Source organism: Nycticebus coucang, chromosome 4 (assembly GCF_027406575.1).
Source record: "Nycticebus coucang isolate mNycCou1 chromosome 4, mNycCou1.pri, whole genome shotgun sequence".
Lineage (NCBI taxonomy): Eukaryota > Metazoa > Chordata > Mammalia > Primates > Lorisidae > Nycticebus > Nycticebus coucang.
This window is the reverse complement of record NC_069783.1, coordinates 45,817,523-45,840,380: the sequence shown is the minus strand read 5'-3', so window position 1 is coordinate 45,840,380 and position 22,858 is coordinate 45,817,523. Positions and strand designations below refer to the sequence as shown.

General features: G+C 43.1%; 2 protein-coding genes across 2 annotated transcripts in view; one reads left to right on the top strand and one right to left on the bottom strand.

The window, feature by feature from the left end:
- Nucleotides 1-16,840, bottom strand: part of MSH2 (mutS homolog 2) — a 96,720-nt gene extending 79,880 nt beyond the window's left edge. The window contains exon 1 of the mRNA XM_053586955.1: nucleotides 16,508-16,840. Within this exon, the coding sequence (XP_053442930.1) occupies nucleotides 16,508-16,718 (211 nt within the window). The 5' untranslated portion in view covers nucleotides 16,719-16,840. The remainder of the gene's footprint in view (nucleotides 1-16,507) is intronic.
- Nucleotides 1,738-16,226, top strand: LOC128583356 (prothymosin alpha-like). The gene is made up of 2 exons (XM_053587539.1): nucleotides 1,738-2,361; nucleotides 16,161-16,226. The coding sequence occupies exons 1-2, from the start codon at nucleotides 2,017-2,019 to the stop codon at nucleotides 16,224-16,226; spliced, it is 411 nt and encodes a 136-aa protein (XP_053443514.1). The 5' UTR covers nucleotides 1,738-2,016.
- Nucleotides 16,841-22,858: the final 6,018 nt, after the last annotated feature.

Below are 22,858 nucleotides of genomic sequence, written 5' to 3'. Positions count from 1 at the left end.
AGTTTGCAGCATGTCTCTTATCTGAGTTAGCCTGTAACAGTCTCACAGAACGGTTTTTTTTTTTTTTTTGTAGAGACAGAGTCTCACTTTATGGCCCTCGGTAGAGTGCCATGGCATCACACAGCTCACAGCAACCTCCAACTCCTGGGCTTAAGCGATTCTCTTGCCTCAGCCTCCCGAGTAGCCAGGACTACAGGCACCTGCCACAACGCCCAGCTATTTCCTGTTTTTGCATAGCATATGAGATGATCAGTTCCTTATGGTTTGCCCAAGATTCCCTCAGTTCCAGGCAAACCAGAATGACTGGCTACGTAATATTAGCCTATCTACTTTAACTCTACATAAGTTATGTATTATGTACATGCATCAAAACAGCAAACTTACTCAACATAAGCACCAAACCATAGTTAATACAAAACTAAAGACAGATTTTGCCAGCAATACTCATAAATGCTATTATGGATGTAAGCAGCAACTTTCAGTAAATACAGCAGTAAGTTTCAAAAACACTGTTTTTCATATCATCCCTCAATTTAAAACACAATTCAGCAAAAACAAATATGGAGAATGGAAAAAAAAAACCACTGGTCTGGCATAATTCTGGAACAGCTCTTAAATCATCAATCCAATAAGATGTGCCAGCAGGAGAATTTTTTGGCCAATATAGGGTTTTAAAGCATCTGAATTAGAATGCTTTTCTCTAGATGCATAAACACACTCAGATCCACAAGCCCTACCACTCTTACACTTGACTACTTTGCATATCAATGTTATCTGGACTGTTCTTGAGAAAGAAACAGAACAATGGTTCAGTCTTTTTGCTGACACGTCAACAGGAACAACTGTGGGGATTTCTTACTGAGTGGGTCGAGGTAAAAAGGTATATGACGTGATTTCCCTCCACTCCCTGCCCGGGACTTCCCTACCCCCATTATGAACAAACAGATAGGTTGCCCAGTCTTCAAGATTATCCTCCAAAGGTACTATTTCTCTTGAAGGAGTTTTTGTGTCACACTGTACCGGTAGCAGTGCATTTTAAGTCATGCTTCCTGACAAGCATCTTAAGTGCAGCTAGCTAGGCAGTAGGGCTGACCTCCTGGTATGAAACAGGGAACCAAGCCTGGCACGGTGGCTCACGCTTATAATCCTAGCACTCTGAGAGACCAAGGCAGGTGGATTGCCTGAGCAAGTATGAAACTCCCATCTCTAAAATATAGCCGGGCATTGTGGCAGGCACCTGTAATCCCAGCTAATCGGGAGGCTGAGGCAAGAGAATTGCTTGGCCCAGGAGTCTGAGGTTGTTGTGAGCTGTGATGCTACAGCACTCTACTGGGGGCGACAACAAAAAAGAAAGAAAGAAAGAAATGGGTTACCAGAGAAAAAAGTGAAATAGCCTCACTACTCAAGGTTCTTTTCTTCAAGAATAATTTAAAACCTCCACCTCCATCTGTGCCAGGTGCTGGGTGTTTAGAGAAAGAGATGAATTAAAATACAATTTTTGCGCTCTGGAGCTTTCTATCCATTAAGAGAAGCAGGCAGGAGTAAACTATCTCTAGGGTAGGGAGAAGGTCCTAGGGCAAGGAACACCTAAGAAGGGCAGCTAACTAGGCTCGAAGGAAAGCTTTCAAGAGGTGATGTCTTCTAAATAATTTTTTTTCAGGGAAAAAGAAAAACAGAAAGCCATCTCTGAGAAGAAGAGATGGGATCCAGAGCACAGCAAAGGCTCATTTCTCAATGACACTGAAGATTCTTCCAAACAGACACAGATGAAATTAAAAGTATAGGATCAAGAAACAAATCAAAGCAATTGACAGGTGAATAAACAAAATGTAGGATTGACTGGCGGCTCTGAAAAGCCATCTTGGCATTGTTCCTGGGTCCGGCTTCCCCCTGGTGGCAACCACCTCCGCCGCGCTCCTCCTCCGCCGCTGCGGACTCCGGCAGCTTTATCGCCAGGGTCCCCGAACTCTCGCTTTCTTTTCCATCCCCCGCATCGGATCACCGACGTGCCCCACCATGTCAGACACAGCGGTGGACACCAGCTCCGAGATCACTACCAAGGACTTAAAGGAGAAGAAGGAAGGTGTGCACGAGGCAGAGAATGGAAGAGACGCCCCTGCTAATGGGAACGCTAATGAGGAAAATGGGGAGCAGGAGGCTGACAATAAGGTAGATGAAGAAGAGGAAGAAGGTGATGGTGAAGAAGAGGATGGAGATGAAGAGGAGGACGCTGAGGCCACCACGGGCGAAAGGGCAGCTGAAGATGATGAGGAGGATGTTGATACCAAGAAGCAGAAGACTGAGGAGGATGACGAGACAGCAAAAAAGGAAAAGTTAAACTTAAAAAAAAAAAAGGCCAGGGCGGCGCCTGTGGCTCAATGAGTAGGGCGCCGGCCCCATATGCCGAGGGTGGTGGGTTCAAACCCAGCCCTGACCAAACTGCAACAAAAAAATAGCCGGGCGTTGTGGCGGGCGCCTGTAGTCCCAGCTACTCGGGAGGCTGAGGCAGGAGAATCGCCTCAGCCCAGGAGTTGGAGGTTGCTGTGAGCTGTGTGATGCCACGGCACTCTACCGAGGGCAGTAAAGTGAGACTCTTTATCTCTACAAAAAAAAAGGCCACCGTGACCTATTCACCCTCCACTTCCCGTCTTGGAATCTAAACATGGTCACCTTGGAGTAGAGAGGCCTGCCCGCCCGCCCACGGCAGGCAGTGCCACCCGCAGATGACATGTGCTCTTCACTACCCAACCAAAACCACGAGAATTTGCAACAGGGGAGGAAAAAAAAACTAAAACTTCCAAGGCCCTGCTTTTTTTCTTAAAAGTACTTTAAAAAGGAAAAAAAATATGTAGGATTATCCACACACCGGCATATTATTTGTTAGTGAAGAACTGGTAACATGAATTTGAATACATTGTGAAAGAAGCCAACTCACAAAAGATCACATAATGTATGATTCCACTTACATGAAATGTCATAACAAAATCCCAAAACCACAGATGCTGGCGTGGATGTGGACAAAAGGGAACACTTCTGCACTGCTGGTGGGAGAGCAAGCTAATATGTCCCTCTTGAAAAGAGGTATGGAGACTACTCAGGGATCTAAAAGTAGATCTGCCATTTGATCCTGCAATTCCTCTCCTAGGTGTATATCCAAAAGACCAAAAATCACTTTATAACAAAGATATTTGCACCAGATTGTTCACTGCAGCTCAATTCATAATAGCCAAGTCATGAAAGAAGCCCAAGTGCCCATCAACCCATGAATGGATTAATAAATTGTGGCATATGTATATTGTGGAATATTATGCAGCCTTAAAAAAGATGAAGGGGGTTGGGGTGGCGCCTGTGGCTCAGTCGGTAAGGTGCCGGCCCCATATACCGAGGGTGGCGGGTTCAAACCCGGCCCCAAACCAGGCCCCGGCTGAACTGCAACCAAAAAAAATAGCCAGGTGTTGTGGCGGGCACCTGTAGTCCCAGCTACTCGGGAGGCTGAGGCAAGAGAATCGCTGAAGCCCAGGAGTTGGAGGTTGCTGTGAGCTGTGTGATGCCATAGCACTCTACTGAGGGCCATAAAGTGAGACTCTGTCTCTACAAAAAAAAAAAAAAAAAGATGAAGGGGCAGTGTCTATGCTCAGTGAGCAGGGCGCCGGCCCCATATGCAGAGGGTGGCGGGTTCAAACCCAGCCCCGACCAAACTGCAACAAAAAAATAGCCGGGCGTTGTGGCGGGCGCCTGTAGTCCCAGCTACTTGGGAGGCTGAGGCAGGAGAATCGCCTAAGCCCAGGAGTTGGAGGTTGCTGTGAGCTGTGTGATGCCACGGCACTCTACCGAGGGCAATAAAGTGAAACTCTGTCTCTACAAAAAAAAAGATGAAGACTTTACCTCATTTACGTTTACATGGATGGAGCTGGAACATACCCTACTTAGTAAAGTATCTCAAAAATGGAAGAAAAAATATCCAATGTACTCAGTACTACTATGAAATCAATTTACAATCACTCACACCTTCTCTCTCTTTTTTTAATTAAATCATAGCCATGTATATTAATGCAATCATGGGGCACCGTGCACTCATTTTATATACAATTTGAAATATTTTCATCACACTGGTTAACATAGCCTTCCTGGCATTTTCTTAGTTATTGTGTTAAGACGTTTATAGTCTACATTTAGTAAGTTTCACATGTACCCTTGTAAGATGCACCGTAGGTGTAGTCCCACCAATTACCCTTCCACTCACACTTTCGTATGAAGAACAGATCACAACTATGGCCCAGGATGAATGGGAGAGGAGGAGGGAGGTCAGATCGAGGGAGGGTAAATGGTGGGATCACATCTATGGTGCATATTTCAAGAGTACAGTCAGATCTATTGAGTATAAATGTCTTAACACAATAATTAAGTAAATGAGATGAGGTATAGATATTAACCAGTGTGATGTAAGCGTTCCTAACTCTGTATGAAATCAGCACATTGTACCTCATAAATGCATAATGTAGACATGATCTATGTGTTTATGATTTAATAAAAAAATAAAAATAAATGTCCATAATAAGCAAATTTAGAGACAGAAAATAGATCAGTGGCTGCCTAGGACTGGGGAGATTATAAGAGAAAAAGAGTGACTAATCATGGTACAGGTTTCTTTTTGAAGTTAAATGTTCTAGATTTCATTCCAAAAGGGAGGGAAATTTTCTAAAATTTACTGTGGTGATTGTTACTCAACTTTGTGAATATATTAAAAACCCCCGTAAACACATTTTAAGTAAGTGACTTGTATGTTCATATTGTTTTAAAAAGTACAAGTTTAAGGGCAAGAAATTGATGGAGTTCTCAGCTAGCAATTATATTTTCCATAGTCAAAGACAAGACTGCTAAAGAATGTAGGGAAAGAGGTCTGGTCTGGTGGCTCGCCTGTAACGCCTAGCACTCTGGGAGGCCAAGGCAGGTGGATTGCCTAAGCTCAGGAGTTCAAGACTAGCCTGAGCAAGAGCATAACCCCATCTCTAAAATTAGCCTGGTGTTATGGCGGGTGCCTATAGTCCCAGCTACTCAGGAGGCTGAGGATAAGAGAATCGCTTGAGCCCAAGAGTTTGAGGTTACTCTGAGCTGTGATGCCAGGGTATCCTACCGAAAGCGACAAGTGAGACTTTGATTCAACAACAATGAAAAAAAGAGTGTGGGCGGCGCCTGTGGCTCAATGAGTAGGGCACCGGCCCCATATACTGAGTGTGGCAGGTTCAAACCCAGCCCAGGCCAAACTGCAACAACAATAACAAAAAAGAATAGCCGGGCTTTGTGGCGGGCGCCTGTAGTCCCAGCTACTCGGGAGGCTGAGGCAAGAGAATCGCCTAAGCCCAGGAGTTGGAGGTTGCTGTAAGCTGTGTGATGCCATGGCCCTCTACCAAAGGCGACGAAGTGAGACTCTGTCTCTAAAAATAAAAAAAAATTAAAAAAAAAAAAGAATGTAAGGAAACGTAACAAAATCCAAGATTGTCAAGAGCAGAAGTACAGCCTCTATCAAGGTTCCTCAAATACTGACTGAGGTGTGTATCAATTACCTGTGGACATCCTTAAACAAAGATTAATATCCAACAAGTCTGACGTGGGGCCTCAGATTCTAAAGTTCTAACACTCAGGTGATGCCAACACTTTGAGTAGCAGGGTTTAAAGAGCTGGGTTTAGGTAAGAGCAGAAGGTGAAGAGGCCAAAAATTATAGGGAAAACTGTTATCCAGAAAATGAGAACTGAGAGTAGGTAAGTAGAAAAATGGAGGAAGAAAAGAACAACTGTTTGGGGTAACGGAAGGGAAAGAGACTAAAATAAAACAATATGAGGACTTTGGCTCAGTGCCTGTGGCTCAAGCAGCTAAGGCGCCAGCCACATAAACCTGAGCTGGCGGGCTCGAATCCAGCCCAGGCCCGCCAAACAACAATGACAACTACAACCGAAAAATAGCCAGGCACTGTGGCAGGTGCCTAGTCCCAGCTACTTGGGAGGTGGAAGCAGGAGAATCGCTTGAGCCCAGGAGCTGGAGGTTGCTGTGAGCTGTGATGCCACAGCACTCTACCCAGGGCGACAGCTTGAGACTCTGTCTCAAAAAAAAACAACACACACACACAATATGAGGACTTTGGGAGCTAAAGTGAAAGTTGCAAAAGAAATACTGGAAATCAGTCCTGGGAGAACAAATAGAGGGACTTTAAGTTTGGTGCCATAACTTATGAAATTACTGCCCTCTGTTCATTTTTTTTAAATGATATATACTTAGCCAGGTATGGTGGTTCATGTCTAGCACTCCGGGAATCCAAGGTGGGAGGATATGTGTTAGCTTAGGACAATAACAGACTGAGCAAATCAAGATCCTCTCTCTACTAAAAATAGAAAAAATTAGCCAGGCATGGTAGCATGAGCCTGTCATTCCAACTATGTGGGAGGCTGAGGCAAGAGGATTGCTTGAGCCCAGGAGTTTGAGATTGCTGTGAGCTAAGCTGGCCATAGCACTCTAACCTGAGAGACAGAGCAAAACTCTGTCTCCAGAAAAAAAAAAAAAAAAAAAAAAATTATATGTACTTAAAGTACACTAAGAAATGTTATCTTGATATACACATCCATAGTAAAATGATTATTACACTAAAGGAAATTAACACACCCACCACCTCAGCTAGTTAACTTTCTTTTTCTTTTCTTTTTTTTTTCCAGTTTTTGGCCTTGGCTAGGTTTGAACTTGCCACCTACAGTATACGGGGCGGGCACCCTACTCCTTGAGCCACAGGCACCACCCTCCAGTTAGTTAACTTTAGGTAAGACCACCTAAAATCTACTATCTCTGTAAATATTCAGTATACAACATTAACTATAGTCCTCATACTGTGTATTAGATTTCCAGACTTAGTCATCCTACATTGTTGCAACTTTGTTTTTGACCTACATCTCCTCATTTCCTTTTCCTCACCCCACTATGGTAAATATCAGTCTACTGTTTCTGCATATTCAACTTTTTTTTTTAATGTACATGTAAGTGAGATCACGCAGCATTTTCCTATCTGTGTCTGGCTTGTTTCACTTAGCATAATGTCTTCTAGGTTCATCCATGTTGTCACAATGGCAAGACCTCCTTTTTAAGGATAAATAATATTCCACTGTGTGTGTGTTTCTTTAACCATTCAGGTATCAATGGATACTTAGGTTGTTTCTATATATATCTTGGCTATTATGAATAATGTTGCAAATAACATGGGTGCACAGATATCCTTAGGTCCCTCTCTTTGTTAGAATATAAGTAAATAATCCTGTTATAAATAATGACAGGGACTCATCCCCCAGAATTTTGGGAGGATCACTTGAGGCTAGGAGCTCAAGACCAGCCTGGGCAACATAGTAAGACCTTATCCCTACAAAAAATGTTTCAAATTAGCTAGGTATGCTGGTATGAACCTATAATCCTAGCTACTAAAGACTGCTTGAGCCCAGAACTTTGAGGTTACAGTAAGCTATGATCGCACCAGTGCACCCCAGCCTAGGCGACAGAGAGCAAGATCCTGTCTCTAAGGAAAAAAAAAAAATAATGACGTGACAAGCATTTCTGAACATGAATGTGTACAGTTATCTGATTACTTCCTTAGGATAAATTCCTAGATGTGGCATTACTAATTAAAAGGTAAGAGCATTTTCTAAACTTTTTCTTGAAGTACAAGAGATTATACAAACAGAAAAGTATACCTATGATAAGTTATACCTATGATAAATGTAGAGCCAATGAATTATAAGACTGAACATACTCCTAAAAAGCAGGATCCAGATCAAGAACAGAAACTACTTGCCCCAGAAAACACCCTCTCTTCCTGTGCCCCTTCCTAGTCAGTCATTCACTCCTTCCCCACCAAGGGTAACCACACTGACTCTTAACAGCATATAAATTATGTTTGCTATTTTTGTATTTATCTAAACAGCATCAAACTGTAACTTCCCTTTTATGCCTGGCTTCTGTTTTACTCAACACAATTTTCATGAGATTCACCCATAATGAACATAGAGTATTGTTCATTATCTACAGCATATTCTACTTTGAATAAACCAAAATTTACTTATCTATTCTACTACTGATTAGCATTTGGGTAATTTCCCATTTAGGGCTATGTACATTCTTTTACATGTCTTTTGGTGAGCAAATATGTATGTACTTCTGTTGGTGTATACTCCTGAGTGTTAAACCGCTAAGTAGAACTGCTGGGTCAAGGGATATGTGTATGTTCAACTTTAATAGATATTGCCAAGATAGCTGCACCAGTTAAAAAAGTCCCACCAGCGCTGGGCGCTGTAATCCCAGCACTGTGGGAGGCTGGGGCGGGAGGATTGCTTGATCTCAGGAGTTTGAGGCTTGTCTGAGCAAGAGTGATAACCCGACTCATTAAAAAAAAAAAAAAAAAACAAACATGGAAAAACCCAGCCAGGTGCCACAGCAAGCATCTGTAACCCCAAGGGCTGCCAAGTCTGAGGTTGCAGTGAGCTACAACGCCATTGCACTCTGCTCAGGGCATAGGGTAGACTCTGTCTCAACAAAAAAAAAAAACAAGGGGGAAAAAAAAGTCCCACCAGCTGTGTATAGGTATTCCAGGTGTTCCACATCCTTACCACCCCTTGTTATTTGCCATCATTTTTGCATTTTTAGTCATTCTAATGATAAAATAGTGGTATTATACTGCAGTTTTAAATTGCATTTCCTAGCATTTCCCGGCTGGGTGCCTGTAGCTCAAGTGGCTAAGGCACCAGCCACGTACGCCAGAGCTGGCAGGTTCGAATCCAGCCCAGGCCCACCAAACGACAATGACAACTGGAACAAAAAAAATAGCCAGGCCTTATGGTGGACGCCTGTAGTCCCAGCTACTTGGGAGGCTGAGGCAAGAGAATCACCTGAGCCCAAGAGTTTGAGGTTGCTGTTATGTCACAGCACTCTACCCAGGGCCACAGCTTGGGACTCTGTCTGAAAAATAAATAAATAAATAAATTGCATTTCTCTGATGACTAACTGAAGTCCTTGTCATACAATTTATTGGACTTAAATATCTTCTGTAAAGTTTTCTGCCAGTACTTTTACACTGAATTGTAGGAATCCTTTATATGTCCATGAAGATTTTCAAGGATTAATATACAACCAAATTGCTCAGAAAATAAGAATATTGTTTCACCATAACATAGCCAGCCCTGTAATTTTGTAACTTTTGCCTATTTTTTTAAACTAAATCCAGAATAAGAATGGTTCTTAGGCATTTAGATTTCACAGACCAGCATATTTCAAAAACAGAAAATTAGGTACCAACTCAGAGTTATCAACATTTTCATTTGTCAGGTAAGGAAATGTTTTAAAACCACGTATACTATAACCATCGTTTCACAAATTGATCATTTTAACCCAAAAAACTAGTAAGTGCACTTGACTGCCAGGTTCAACTAAACATTCACCCTAAGAAGATAACCATACACGTATGATCAGTCCACTCAGAAATCTCTTGCCAGCTGGACAGTATCACACATTCCTCTCAGCATGTAGTTGCAGTCCACACGGCCCTTCTCCTCAGGACTCTTCAGGTGCAAACAGCAAATCTACATGTGTGGACCAAATTATCTTGGTACAGGGGTCCTCGAACTACGGCCCGTGGGCCACATGCAGCGGTGTGATTGTATTTGTTCCCGTTTTGCTTTTTTACTTCAAAATAAGATATATGCAGTGTGCATAGGAATTTGTTCATGGTTTTTTTTTTAAACTATAGTCCGGCCCTCCAACAGTCTGAGGGACAGTGAACTGGCCCCCTGTTTAAAAAGTTTGAGGACCCCTGGTTTAGAAGCTCATGCCCCCAGGAGCCAGTGTCTCCTATACCACTCCATGAGCACAGCTTCCAGCAGCCCCACAAGGAACATGCTAGTTTTGAGAGGCAATGAATTTAGACAGCTCAAAGTATGGGGTCCTTATCAGGTATTTATATTTCCTCAAGTCCAATGTAATTTACTAATCTGGGATCATTTTTGTAACAAGCAATGCTGCCTGGAAACATAACTAACTTTCTTTACCTTATGAGGTTTCTAGGGGAACAGCATAGCAAAAGCAGTTAGTTAACCTTCTGCCTAGATGACATGGTATTAAAATGAAGAAAAATACCTCCCCAAAAAGAAGTATTGGCAACCTTATATCAATGTACAAAATCATTAGTTACATTTCACCTTGTACAGTTCACCAGCTTCAGGGAATCATGGTACATTTTTATTTTTGAGTACCTCCCTTTCTCAGTTATTTCAGTCAATTTCTAGCAACAAACTACCCATCTTCTTATAACTCTTACTGTAATCCCAAATAAATATTAGAACAACACTTTATGCTTTTGGTATAAGTCCCTAACGTGAGAAATAGATCCTTGGGAATAACTCATATTTCCTTGCTAATCTATTTGAAAAGTTAAATTCACCTTTAACCACACTCTCAACATGATTAAGATGAGGTAACTGTCTAGGTCCGGCGTCCTCGAACTGCGGCCCGCGGGCCACATGAAGTGGTGTGAATTGTATTTGTTCCCATTTTGTTTTTTACTTCAAAATAAGATATGTGCAGTGTGCATAGGAATTTGTTCATCTTTTTTTTTTTTTTTTTTGGCCGGGGACAGGTTTGAACCTGCCACCTCCAGCATATGGGACCGGCGCCCTACTCCTTGAGCCACAGGCGCCACCCTGTTCATCATTTTTTTTTAAACTATGTCCGGCCCTCCAACGGTCTGAGGGACAGTGAATTGGCCCCGTTTAAAAAGTTTGAGGACACCTGGTCTAGATTGTTCTATTTCTAGAAATGTCCCTGTTAAACACTCACATTTAACTCAAGGGCAACAAAGGGGGCATTCTGGTTTTTTTGCATCTGTGCTCCAATATAATTGATTGTTCATACAAAATTCCCTTCCCAATAAACAGATGTAATACTTAGCATCCATTATTCGTTTCACAATCTAAACTACAAAAATAAAAGTATTAGAATATTTAATGGGTGCTTTAAAAAAAATCCACTATTGAATGGGAAAAATTGCAAGCATTCTTGCTTAGTACTGCAACCAGACAAGGTTGTCTACTACCCTGTTTCCCAAAGATGCGCTAGGTCTTATTTTCAGGGGACGTCTTATCTTTCCTGTAAGTAGGTCTTATTTTCGGAGGATGTCTTATTTTTGGAAAAACAGGGTATCGCCACTTCTATTCAACATGGTGTTGAAAGTCCTAGCCAGAGCAATCAGACAAGAGAAGGAAATCAAGAGTATTCCAATGGGGAAAGAGATCAAACTATTGCTCTTTGCCAACGATATGATTTCGTATCTAGAAAACCCCAAGGAACTATAAACTATAGTCCGGCCCTCCAACGAGGGAATTGATAAATAAATTCATCAAAGTTTCAGGTTACAAAGTCAATGTACACAAGTCAGTAGTAGCTTTCACATTCAGCAACAGTCAAGGTGAGAATCAAATTTAAGAGACAATACCCTTCAGAGTAGCATCAGAAAAAAAATGAAATATCTTGCAATATATATATTTTTTCTTTTTTTTTTAGACAGAGTTTCACTTTGTCGATCCTGGTAGAGTGCTCTGGTGTCATAGCTCACAGCAACCTCTAACTCTTGGGCTCAAGCGATTCTCTAGCCTCAGCCTCCCGAGTAGCTGGGACTAGAGGCACCCACCACAACACTCGGCTATTTTTTTGGAGATGGGGTCTCACTGTAGCTCAGACAAGTCTCAAACTTGTGAGCTCAGGTGATCCACCCACCTCAGCCTCCCAAAATGCTAGGATTACAAGCGTAAGCCACCGCACCCTGCCCTTGGAATACATTCTTAACTAAGGCGGTGAAAGACCTCTACAGGAAGAATTACAGAACACTGAGGAAATAAATCACAGAGGATACAAACAAATGTAAAAACCTATCATGCTGGGCAGCGCCTGTGGCTCAAGGAGTAGGGTGCCAGTCCCATATGCCGGAGGTGGCGGGTTCAAACCTAGCCCTGGCCAAAATAAAAAAAAAAAAACCTATCATGCTCATGGATCAACAGAATCAACACTGTTAAAATGTTTATAGTACCCAAAGTGACATACAGATTCAAGACAATCCCCATTAAAGTATTAACATCATTTTTCACAGATCTAGAAAAAATAGTTCTACACTTGATATGGAATCAGAAAAGACCCCAAATAGCTAATGCAAACTTGTGTAATAAGAACAAACCTAGAGGGATCATTTTACCAGACTTCAAACTATACTACAAGGCTACAGAATCAAGTTAGCATGATACTGGCATAAATATGCAAATTTGACCTATGGATCAGAATATGAATTCATCCTCATATTCCATACACTAGGGAAAAGAATCTCCATTCAATAAATGGTGCTGAGAAAACTGGATAGCCACATGTAGAAGACTGAAACAGGACCTGTACCTCTCACTACTCACAAAAATTAATTCAAAATGGAAAGACTAACCTAACACAGGAAAATATAACAATTCTACAAGAAAACGTTGGAAAATCTCTTATAGATACCAGCCTAGGTAAAAAATTTAGGCGGAAGATCCAAAAGCAATCACAACAAAAATGAAAAAATGGGGCGGCACCTGTAGCTCAGTGAGTAGGGCGCCAGCCCCATATACCAAGGGTGGCAGGTTCAAACCTGGCCCCAGCCAAAACTGCAACAACAACAACAACAAAAATAGCCGGGTGTTGTGGCAGGAGCCTGTAGTCCTAGCTACTTGGGAGGCTGAGGCAAGAGAATCACCTAAGCCCAAGAGCTGGAGGTTGCTGTGAGGTGTGATGCCACAGCACTCTACCGAGGGCGACAAAGTCTCTTAAAAAAAAAAAAAAAAAAAGGAAAAAAATGGAACCTGATCAAATTAAAAAGTTTCTGCATAGCCAAGGACACAATCAACAGAGCAAATAGACAACCTACAGAATGGGAGAAAATATTTACATGCTATATACCTGATAAAGAGCTGATAATCACAATCTACAAAGAACTCAAGCAAATCAACATGAAAAGTCAAACAACCCCATTAAAAAGTGGGTAAAAAGACCTGAACAAAAACTTTTCAAATGAAGACAGACTAATGGCCAACAAACATATGAAACAATGCTCAACATCTCTAATCATCAGGGAAATGTAAATCAAAACCACACTGAAATTATCACCTAACACCAGTGAGAATGGTGCATATCAAAAGTCCCAACGCAAGATACTGGCCAGGATGTGGAGAGAAAGCAACACTCAAGCACTGTTGGTGGGACTGCAAAGAAGTAGTATGCCTTAAAGAACTAAAAGTAGAACTACCATTTGATCTAGCAATTCCAGTACTAAGAATTTACCCAAACGGGAAAAAAAATGACATTTTATCATAGACAACTTGCACTAGAATTTTTTTTTTTTTGAAACAGAGTCTCACTATGTCGTCCTCTGGTAAAGTGCCATCGCATCACAGCTCACAGCAACCTCAAACTCTTGGGCTTAAGCAATTCTCTTGCTTCAGCCTCCCAAGTAGCTGGGACTACAGGCGCCTGCCACAATGCCCAGCTACTTTTGTTGAGGTTGTCATCATTGTTTAGCTAGCCCGGGCTGGGTTCAAACCTGCCAGCCTCAGTTTATGTGGCTAGCACCTTAGCCACTGTGCTACGGGCACCGAGCCAGCACTAGAATGTTTATAGCAGCACAATTCACAATTGCAAAGATGTGGAAACAACCCAACTGCCCATTAATAAAACATGAATGGATTAATAAAATGTGATATCTGTATACCAGGGAAAACTACTCAACCATAAAAAATGGTGACCTATGGTGTCTTTTGTAACAATTTATGGAATCAGAAACTATTCTCCTAAGGGAAGTATGGCTAGAATGAAAAAACAAACACCACATGTACTCAATACTTAGAACTTGTTGATCAACAGGTATTTGCACATATGGAAACAAAACTAAAGGGAATTCAAGTATATGGAAGAGGGGAGAAGGGGCGAGTAAACTTACACTTAGTGGGTACATCATACACTTTCTGGGTGAAGGACACATTTATAACTTTGACCTAAAATATACAAAAGCAAAATGTGTGTACCTTCCATAATATTCTGAAGTATTTTTTTAATGTAAAAAATTTATTTAAAAAATAATTAATAACCAATAATATGTATTTCAATAGATACACATTCAGGTATGATCACACCAAAACACTTTAATAAGTAATCTAATTTTTGCCCCTAAACATAGAATCACCAAGAATGGAATAATTATACAGCATATTAATACTGCTGGATTTTGTTTCTTTGTATGTTTCTGACTCAAATATATGAGAGGTATTGCCATTGGCAATGTATTTTTCTGAAATGGTAAACAACTTTTGCTAAAGTTCCATACAAAATAAAATAAAATCTTTTCTCAAAAAAAAGTCAGTGATCCAAATGAAAATGTATACAGTAGCTTAGAACTTTTTATACCACTCAAAATGCGTTTTAGCACTCTAAACTGAATTCAAGAAAAGAGCTATGTGCTCTAGTCTTGAGTAACAGGATCCAAATAATTGCTTTACATTGAAAAAAGGAACTGAGACCATCATTAACCATGAAGCCACCTATAACAATCTCTGGTTAGTCTTAACTAGTCCTATATCTCAACTCTTGCCCCTTACTCATCCTCCACAGGATAGCCAAAATGATCCAACACACTATTTGACATTTACTTAAAAGTCTTGGCTCAGGCCCATAGCTCAGTGGTGACAGTACCTTCCACGTGGCCCTGGCCAGCTAAACAACAATGAGGACAACAATAACAAAAAATAGTTGGGCGTTGTGGCGGGTGCCTGCAGTCCCAGCTACTTGGGAGGCTGAGGCAAGAGAATCGCTTAAGCCCAAGAGTTTGAGGCTGCTGTGAGCTGTGACGCCACAGCACTCACCAAGGGTGATATAGTGAGACTCTGTCTTAAAAAAAAGAAAAGTCGGGAGGCGCCTGTGGCTCAGTGAGTAGGGCACCGGCCCCATATGCCGAGGGTGGCGGGTTCAAACCCAGCCCTGGCCAAACTGCAACCAAAAAATAGCCGGGCATTGTGGCAGGTGCCTGTAGTCCCAGCTGCTCGGAAGGCTGAGGCAAGAGAATCGCGTAAGCCCAAGAGTTAGAGGTTGCTGTGAGCCGTGTGACACCACGGCACTCTACCCGAGGGCGATACAGTGAGACTCTGTCTCTACAAAAAAAAAAGAAAGAAAGAAAAGTCTTTAACTTTTCACTGCTTACAGGATAAAATTCCAGTATCTCAGCACAACATAAAAAGCCTTTGTCATCTGATCCCACCCACCCCCCCTCAATTTCTACACCAAAGATCCCAGTCTACCTCCTTCCAGGCCCTCTCCCTCTCAAATTAACCCATGACTCCCAATGGAATTTAGTTTTCCATGCCTCTTTCTGAAGTCTCCAGCTTGGGCGATCCTGCCTCTATGCATCTTGACCAACTTCTTATGGAGCTCACTTCCATAAATCTCCATCTTGTAATTAAGTCTGCCTTGCTCTCCAATAGAGTGAGCTCTACAAAAGTGGAAATGTTGCCTTTTCATCTAGTGTCCATAACCCTGACAACAAATTTCTATCTAATGAATGAAACATCTTTTCTCAGTAATACCGCATTCGCACGCGGCAGACTCAGGACGAGAAACCACAACTCCTTACTCCCCCTAGAATGCTCTTTCCATTATAAGAACTAAAAGAAAAAGCAAAGAAGTCGGGAAGAAAAGAGGTCAACATTAACTATCTAGAACATGCAGCCCACACAGAATGAGAAGTCCGTAGCTTTCCACAAAAGATGCTGAAGGATGCAGGGGGAGATGGGGCCAGGTGATGGAGGGCACTGAATCCCAAGCTAAAGCACAGACAACTTCCATGACTAGCCCAAGGTCAGGGGCGGCGACTTGAATCCAAGCAGCTCGCCTCCAGAGTCTACGGTTCTGACCACTTCCCCATACTACTCAATAGTGGTCGATTACAGATCCCTAAAGTGGGCCGGCAGCATAAATGGAGTTGTCATGTGCACAAAATTATGTAGGTGACATAAAAAATATTCCCAAATCTCCCTCTAGTCTAAATCTCACTCCTGGCTGCTGTTTGTAATAAAAGATTTTGGCAGCGTTTGCAATGAATGCTACAGGCCAACGCGAGACCTACGCGACTGCTGGAAAATGAAAAAATATTTTTAAAAGCCAGGGACGGTGTCAATACTTCGTGAGTGTTAGTTATGAGTTTGGCACCTGGAGAGGCACGGATTTGGGGGCTGAGCTGGCCGGGGCCGTCCCTACTGCACAAAGCAGGGCTAGGGGGAAGCAGAATTCTGGACAAGGCACCACCAACGTCCCCGCCCCCGTGGCGGAAAGGCTGCTCGCCACTCACTTCTTTGGGGTGGGGTGGGGGAGACTGCCCGCTTAGGATCCCGGGTCCCTCCCGAGCCCGCTCGTGCCGGCCCTCACCTGCTGGCCCCATATATTTGATCACGCCCTGGGTCTTGAACACCTCCCGGGCGGCCAGCTGCGCGTCCTCGCCGTGCGCGGTGTAGAAGTCGCCTCGGTCAAAGAGGCGCACCGTGGTGGTTGGTTTCTCCGGCATGCCCTGGAAGAAGCGCACGAAGCCGACCTCGGCCGCGCTCTCCAGCTGCAGCGTCTCCTTCGGCTGCACCGCCATTTCAAAACCTTACTCCACCACCTGGTTGAGAGAGCCACACGACCCCGCACCCACCACTGTTTCCCGCCTCCCCTCCTTCGCCCCGCAGGCGGAGTCGGCCTCTGAGGATACACCCAATCAGCATCCAGCGCTGGGTTTTGCTGGGCGGGAGTCTGCTGTAGCAGCCAATCATAAACAGACGCGGCCCAGCTTCCCGCGAACTCTGGGACTCTGTCCACTGCGCATGCTTGCCCCCAGGTCGCGCTTGGGCCCGCAGAAGCGAATAATTAGCCGCGATCCTTTCTCCAGGTTTTCGGAGATACGCCAATTGGAATTCAGGTAGCTGAGAGGCTGGGCGGGCGGCGACCAGGTGGGAAGTTCCCGGCGGGTGTGGAGCTTTCGAGCCAGGAAGCGTGGGTGTGACACTACAAAGATCATTGAAAACAAAGGAAAACTAAACTTCCTCCTCCTCCCAGTAGTTTTTTCAAACTTGTGCCCCTCTCCAACTGTGCCCTCCTTTTTTTTTTTTTTTTTTTTTTTAAGCAAACACAGGTTTTTGCCCCACAGCCTCCTTACTGCCTCTTACTAGCCAAATTCTCGTTTAGTCCACTCTTTGATTAATTCATTCATTCAGGGGCGGCGCCTGTGGCTCAAGGAGTAGGGTGCCGGTTCCATATGCTGGAGGTGGCGGGTTCTAAACCCAGCCCCGGCCAAAAAACCACAAGAAAAAAAAAAATTCATTCATTCAGAAATGTGTATTTATATGGCCTGCTCGGACTGTATGGCTCTTCTTGGCTCCAGGAGCACCAGTAAAAAGAAAAATCACAGCCGTTGTTCTGCTTACATTCTAATGAAAGGATTTAGTTAAGTAAACGAAATGCATTAGATGCTTACGCCCGTAATCCCAGCAGTGTGGGAGACAGAGGCAGGTGGATTGCCTGAGCTCAAGAGTTCCAGACCAGCGTGAGCAAGAGCGAGACCCAGTCTCTAAAATATAGCCGGTCGTGGTGGTGGGTGCCTGTAGTCCCAGCTACTTGGGAGGCTGAGGCAGGAGGATCATTTGAGCCCAAGAGTTTGAGGTTGCTGTGATCTAGAAGCCATGGCACTCTACTACGGGCAACAAAGTGAAACTTTGTTTCAAAAAACAAAAAAAAAGGAAGAAGAAGAAGTACATTTGAAAAATATATAGATTAGACTCGGTGCCTATAGCTCAAGCGGCTAGGGCACCAGTCACACACACCGGAGCTTGCAGGTTCAAGCCCAGTCCGGGCCTGCCCAACAATGACAACTACAGCCAAAAAGTAGCTGGGCATTGTGGCGGGCGCCTGTAGTCCCAGCTACTTGGGAGGCTGAAGCAGAGAATTGCTTAAGCCCAAGAGTTTGAGGTTGCTGTGAGCTATGATGTCATAGCATTATACAGAGGGTGACATAGTGAAACTCTGTCTCAAAAAAAAAAGACAAAAAACTTAAGATTGAAGTTTTTGTAAATGTTGAGCAAAAACTTGAAGGAGCTAAGGACCCATCGATTAATTTTCTAATTAATTCCCTTAGAAAAGGTATTGCACAATCCTGTTCACCTTGCCCTTCCCCAACCGAAATGGCCCAAACTTAATTCAGCGGCAGAATAGGGAAAGGGGGGAGTTCAAACATATTCATTGGCCTCACCTACCTACAATGGGTCATAACCACTAATCTTCTACCTATCTCTATAGATTTGCCTCTTCTCAACATTTCGTATGAATGGAATCATATAACTTAGTGACTGGCTTTTCATTTACCATAATATTTTTGAAGTTCATCCATGTTATATCATGTATCAGTACTTCTTTTTATTATTAAATAATATTTCATTGTATGTCTACATCACATTTTATTTATCCATTCATCACTTGCTGGACATTTGGAGGCCATTACGCTATGAACTTTTGTATACAAGTTTGCATGTGGAGATGTTTTTATTGCTCTTCCATATATATATCTAGACCAAGTGGAACTCCTAGCTCATATTTATTTATTTTTTTTTTTAGAGACAGAGTCTCACTTTATCACCCTCAGTAGAGTGCCGTGGTGTCACAGCTCACAGCAACCTCCAACTCCTGGGCTTAGGCGATTCTCTTGCTTCAGCCTCCCAAGTAGCTGGGACTACAGGTGTCCACCACAACACCTGGCTACTTTTTGTTACAGTTTGGCCAGGGCCAGGTTGGAACCTGCCACCCTACCCACTGAGCCACAGGCGCTGCTCTCCTAGCTCATATTTTTAATACGCTCATATTTTAATATGCCTGGAGAAAGGATCGCGGCTAATTATATTTAACTGTAATTCTTTTTTTTGTTTTTTGTAGAGACAGAGTCTCACTTTATGGCCCTCGGTAGAGTGCCGTGGCATCACACAGCTCACAGCAACCTCCAACTCCTGGGCTTAAGCGATTCTCTTGCCTCAGCCTCCCGAATAGCTGGGACTACAGGCGCCCGCCACAATGCCCAGCTATTTTTTGGCTGCAGTTCAGCCGGGGCCGGGTTTGAACCCACTGCCCTTGGTATATGGGGCCAGCGCCTTACCGACTGAGCCACAGGCGCCGCCCTTAACTGTAATTCTTATGCCAAACAACAATCCATATGATTTATGTGCTGTGTTTAACATTTTGAGTAACTACCAATCTATTTTCCAAACTGATGCAACATTTTACATCCCCACGAGCAATGTATGAGGGTTCCAACTTCACAGCCTCACCAACACTTGTTATTGTCTATCTTCCTTATTATCACTATTCTAGTGGGTGTAAAATCTTCTATCTGGACTCGATGCCAGTAGCACAGTGGTTACAGCACCAGCCACATACACCAAGGGAGCCGGATTCAAACCCAGCCCAGGCCAGCTAAACAACAATGACAATTGCAACAACAACAACAACAACAAAAAATAGCCGGGTGTTGTGGGAGGTGCCTGTAGTCCCAGCTACTTGGGAGGCTGAGGCAAAAGAATTGCTTAAGCCCAAGAGTTTGAGGTTGCTGTGAGCTGAGACTCTGTCTCAAAAATAAATAAATAAATAGAATCTTTTTTTTTTTTTTTTTTTTTGGTTTTTGGCCAGGGCTAGGTTTGAACCCGCCACCTCCGGCATATGCGGCATATGGGACCGGCGCCCTACTCCTTGAGCCACAGGCGCCGCCCAATAAATAAAATCTTTATCTGATGAGTGGCTTATATCCAGAATATACAAAGAAATGTTACAACACAAGAGAAAAACACAATTAAATTCAAGAAGGGGGATAGATTGGGCCTGCTGGCTCAAGCCTGTGATTAAACACTCTGGGAGACTGGGGTAGAAGGATCCTGTGAGCTCAGGAGTTTAAGACCAGCCTGAGCAAGACTGAGATTCCCATCTCTACTATAAATAGTAAAAGTAGCTGGGCATTGTGGCAAGCATCTGTAGTCCCTCCAACTACACGGGAGACTGAGGCAAGTGGATCACTTGAGCCCAAGAGTTTGAGGTTACTGTGAGCTATGATGATGCCACAGCAGTCTATCCAGGGTGGGAGAGTAAGATTCTGTCTCAAGAAGAAAAAAAAATAGACAAAGAATCTCAAGAAGTCATCTTTAGTTTTTGAAAAAGCTCTTTATAGTTAAACATAGGGAACAAAAGCTCTACCAGTTCATTAAGAATTCATTCTGAAAGCAGAATTTGCTAGTTCCCTTTTAAGTTTGATAAGAAAGGAAAAGACAGATGGGAATGTGAATGGTAGCTTGTTAGGGAGACAGTGTCAGTGGGAATTTTTAGTGAGGGAAGGGGAACATGTTTTAGGATGATGGGAAAGAGTTGTGAAATTATATATGCTTTAAGTGAAAGTAGAAAGAGCAGAGGTTGAAGTGTTAAGAGGATTTAAGAAAGAAATAGATCTTGCATTGAGCCTTGGCTGGGTAGAGGGTTTCCCAGGCATAAGAAAGAACATAATAAGCAAAGACAAGATAGAACCCAAGCAAAGATGTGAGTAGACATAGGAACAGGAACATTTGGAGTAGGAAGGAAAATCTTCAAAGCAGTAAAATTTGATATATTGGGGATATAGTGGGAAATAAGGCAGATTATGAGTAGATTTTAATTCTATGAATGACATTGACAAATGATTTAGAGCAGTGGTTCTCAAACTTGCTGATGCCAAGGCCCTTTTAATACAGTTCCTGTGAGTCACAACCCACAAGTTGAGAACCCCTGATTTAGAGTGTGGAGAATTTGGTTTTAGGGAAGTCACTAATTACATTAATCCAGACATGGGATGAAATTCTGGAGCAGGTTATTGGCAGCAGGAATGGAGAGGAAGAAGGGGCCAAAGGAGACCAAGCAGAGCGACCACAGCTAGATGACCATAGGACCCCACTGGCTGGAATGCCAGCTCTGCAATGCTCCTATGACTGGTGTCACTGGTCTCATGACACCATTGCCATGAGTGTGTGCTCAACAGTCCTTATTTCTTTTCATCACAAAAAGTCATAGGTGGGGATGCTTATGTCCTGGATGCTCACAACAAAAATAGGATCTCTGCCCTTAAACTTCCAATAAGGGAGGTAGAGAAGTCATTTTCACTAACACCACACACACACACACACACACACACACACACACACAAACACACTTCCTAGGTTAAAGAGGAGATAGCATGCTGGACAGTCAAAAGGAGAAAAAGTGCTTGCTACAAGGCCAGACTATGAAAAGCCTTATATGCCCCTCTGGCAGAGGACAGGGGTAGATTTTATGCCATATTAAGTGTTTTGATCAATCTACAGAGAACTCATACAAATCAGCAAGAAAAAAACCCACTTAAAAGTGGGTAAAAGACATCAGAAGTTTCTCAAAAGAAAATAGATATTAAAAAAACATACAAAAAAATGCTCAACTTCACTACTCATCAGAGAAATGCAATTAAAACCACAATGAGTTATCACCTTACCACTGTCAGTATGGCCATTATCAAAAAATCAAAAAAGCAGGCTCAGCACCCACAGCACAGTGGTTACAGCGCCAGCCACATACACTGAGGCTGGTGGGTTCGAGCCCAGCCTGGGCCAGCTAAACAAGAACAACTGCAACAAGAAAATTAGCCAGATGTTGTGGCGGACACCTGTAGTCCCAGCTACTCAGGAGGCTGAGGCAAGAGAATCGCTTAAGCCCAGGAGTTTGAGGTTGCTGTGAGCTGTGATATCACAGCGCTCTACCAGAGGACGACATAGTAAGACTCTGTCTCAAAAAAACAATAGATGTTGACATGGATGCAGAGAGATAGGAATGCTTATACACATTCACTATTGGTGGGACTGCAAATCAGTACAATCTCTATGGAAAACAGTACGGTGATTCATCAAAGAAATAAAGGTAGACCCACACCATTCAATCCAACAATCCCCTACTGAGTATCTATCCAAAGGAAAAGAAGTCATTTTACCAAAGACCCTTGCACTTGAATGTTTATTGCAGCATAATTCACAATTGCAAAGATACAGAATCAACCTAGGTGTGCATCAATTCATGAGAGGATTAACAAAATGTATATACTGTACTGTATACCATGGAGTACTACTCAGCCACAAAAAAGGAATGAAATAACGTCTTTTGCAGAAATCTGAATGGCACTGGAGACCATTATCCTAAGCAAAGAATCTCAGGAATAGAAAAACAAACACATGTTCTCTGTAATGGTTGGGGACTAATCAATCGATGAGCACAGGATAGACACAAAGAGATGTAACGGTCATTAGAAATCAAGAAGGCCAGGTGCAGTGGCTCACACCTGTAATGCTAGCACTGAGGCAGAAGTTCCAAGAGTTCCAGGAGTTGCAGACCAGCCTGAGCAAGAGTGAGACCTCGTCTCTACCAAAAATAGAAAAACTAGCTGGATGTTGTGGCAGATGCCTGTAGTCTCAGCTACTCTGGAGGCTGAGACAAGAGGATTGCCCAAGAGTTTGAGGTTGCTGTGAGCTATGACCCCACAGCACTACACCCAGGGTGCAACAGAGTGAGACTGTCTCAAAAAAGGAGGGGGTCTAGGCTTGGCACCTGTAGCACAGTGGTTAAGGTGCCAGCCACATACACCCAGACTGGAGGGTTCAAACCTGGCCTGGGCCAGCTGAACAATAATGACAATTGCAACAAAAAACATAGTTGGGCGTG

Excerpts from the sequence above, each read along its gene's own strand:
- LOC128583356 (XM_053587539.1), top strand. The coding sequence starts at position 2,017 with ATGTCAGACACAGCGGTGGACACCAGCTCCGAGATCACTACCAAGGAC. Across the intron at positions 2,362-16,160 it reads TAAAAAAAAAAAAGGCCAGG|ATTTTGGCAGCGTTTGCAAT; the intron begins GCGGCGCCTGTG and ends TTGTAATAAAAG.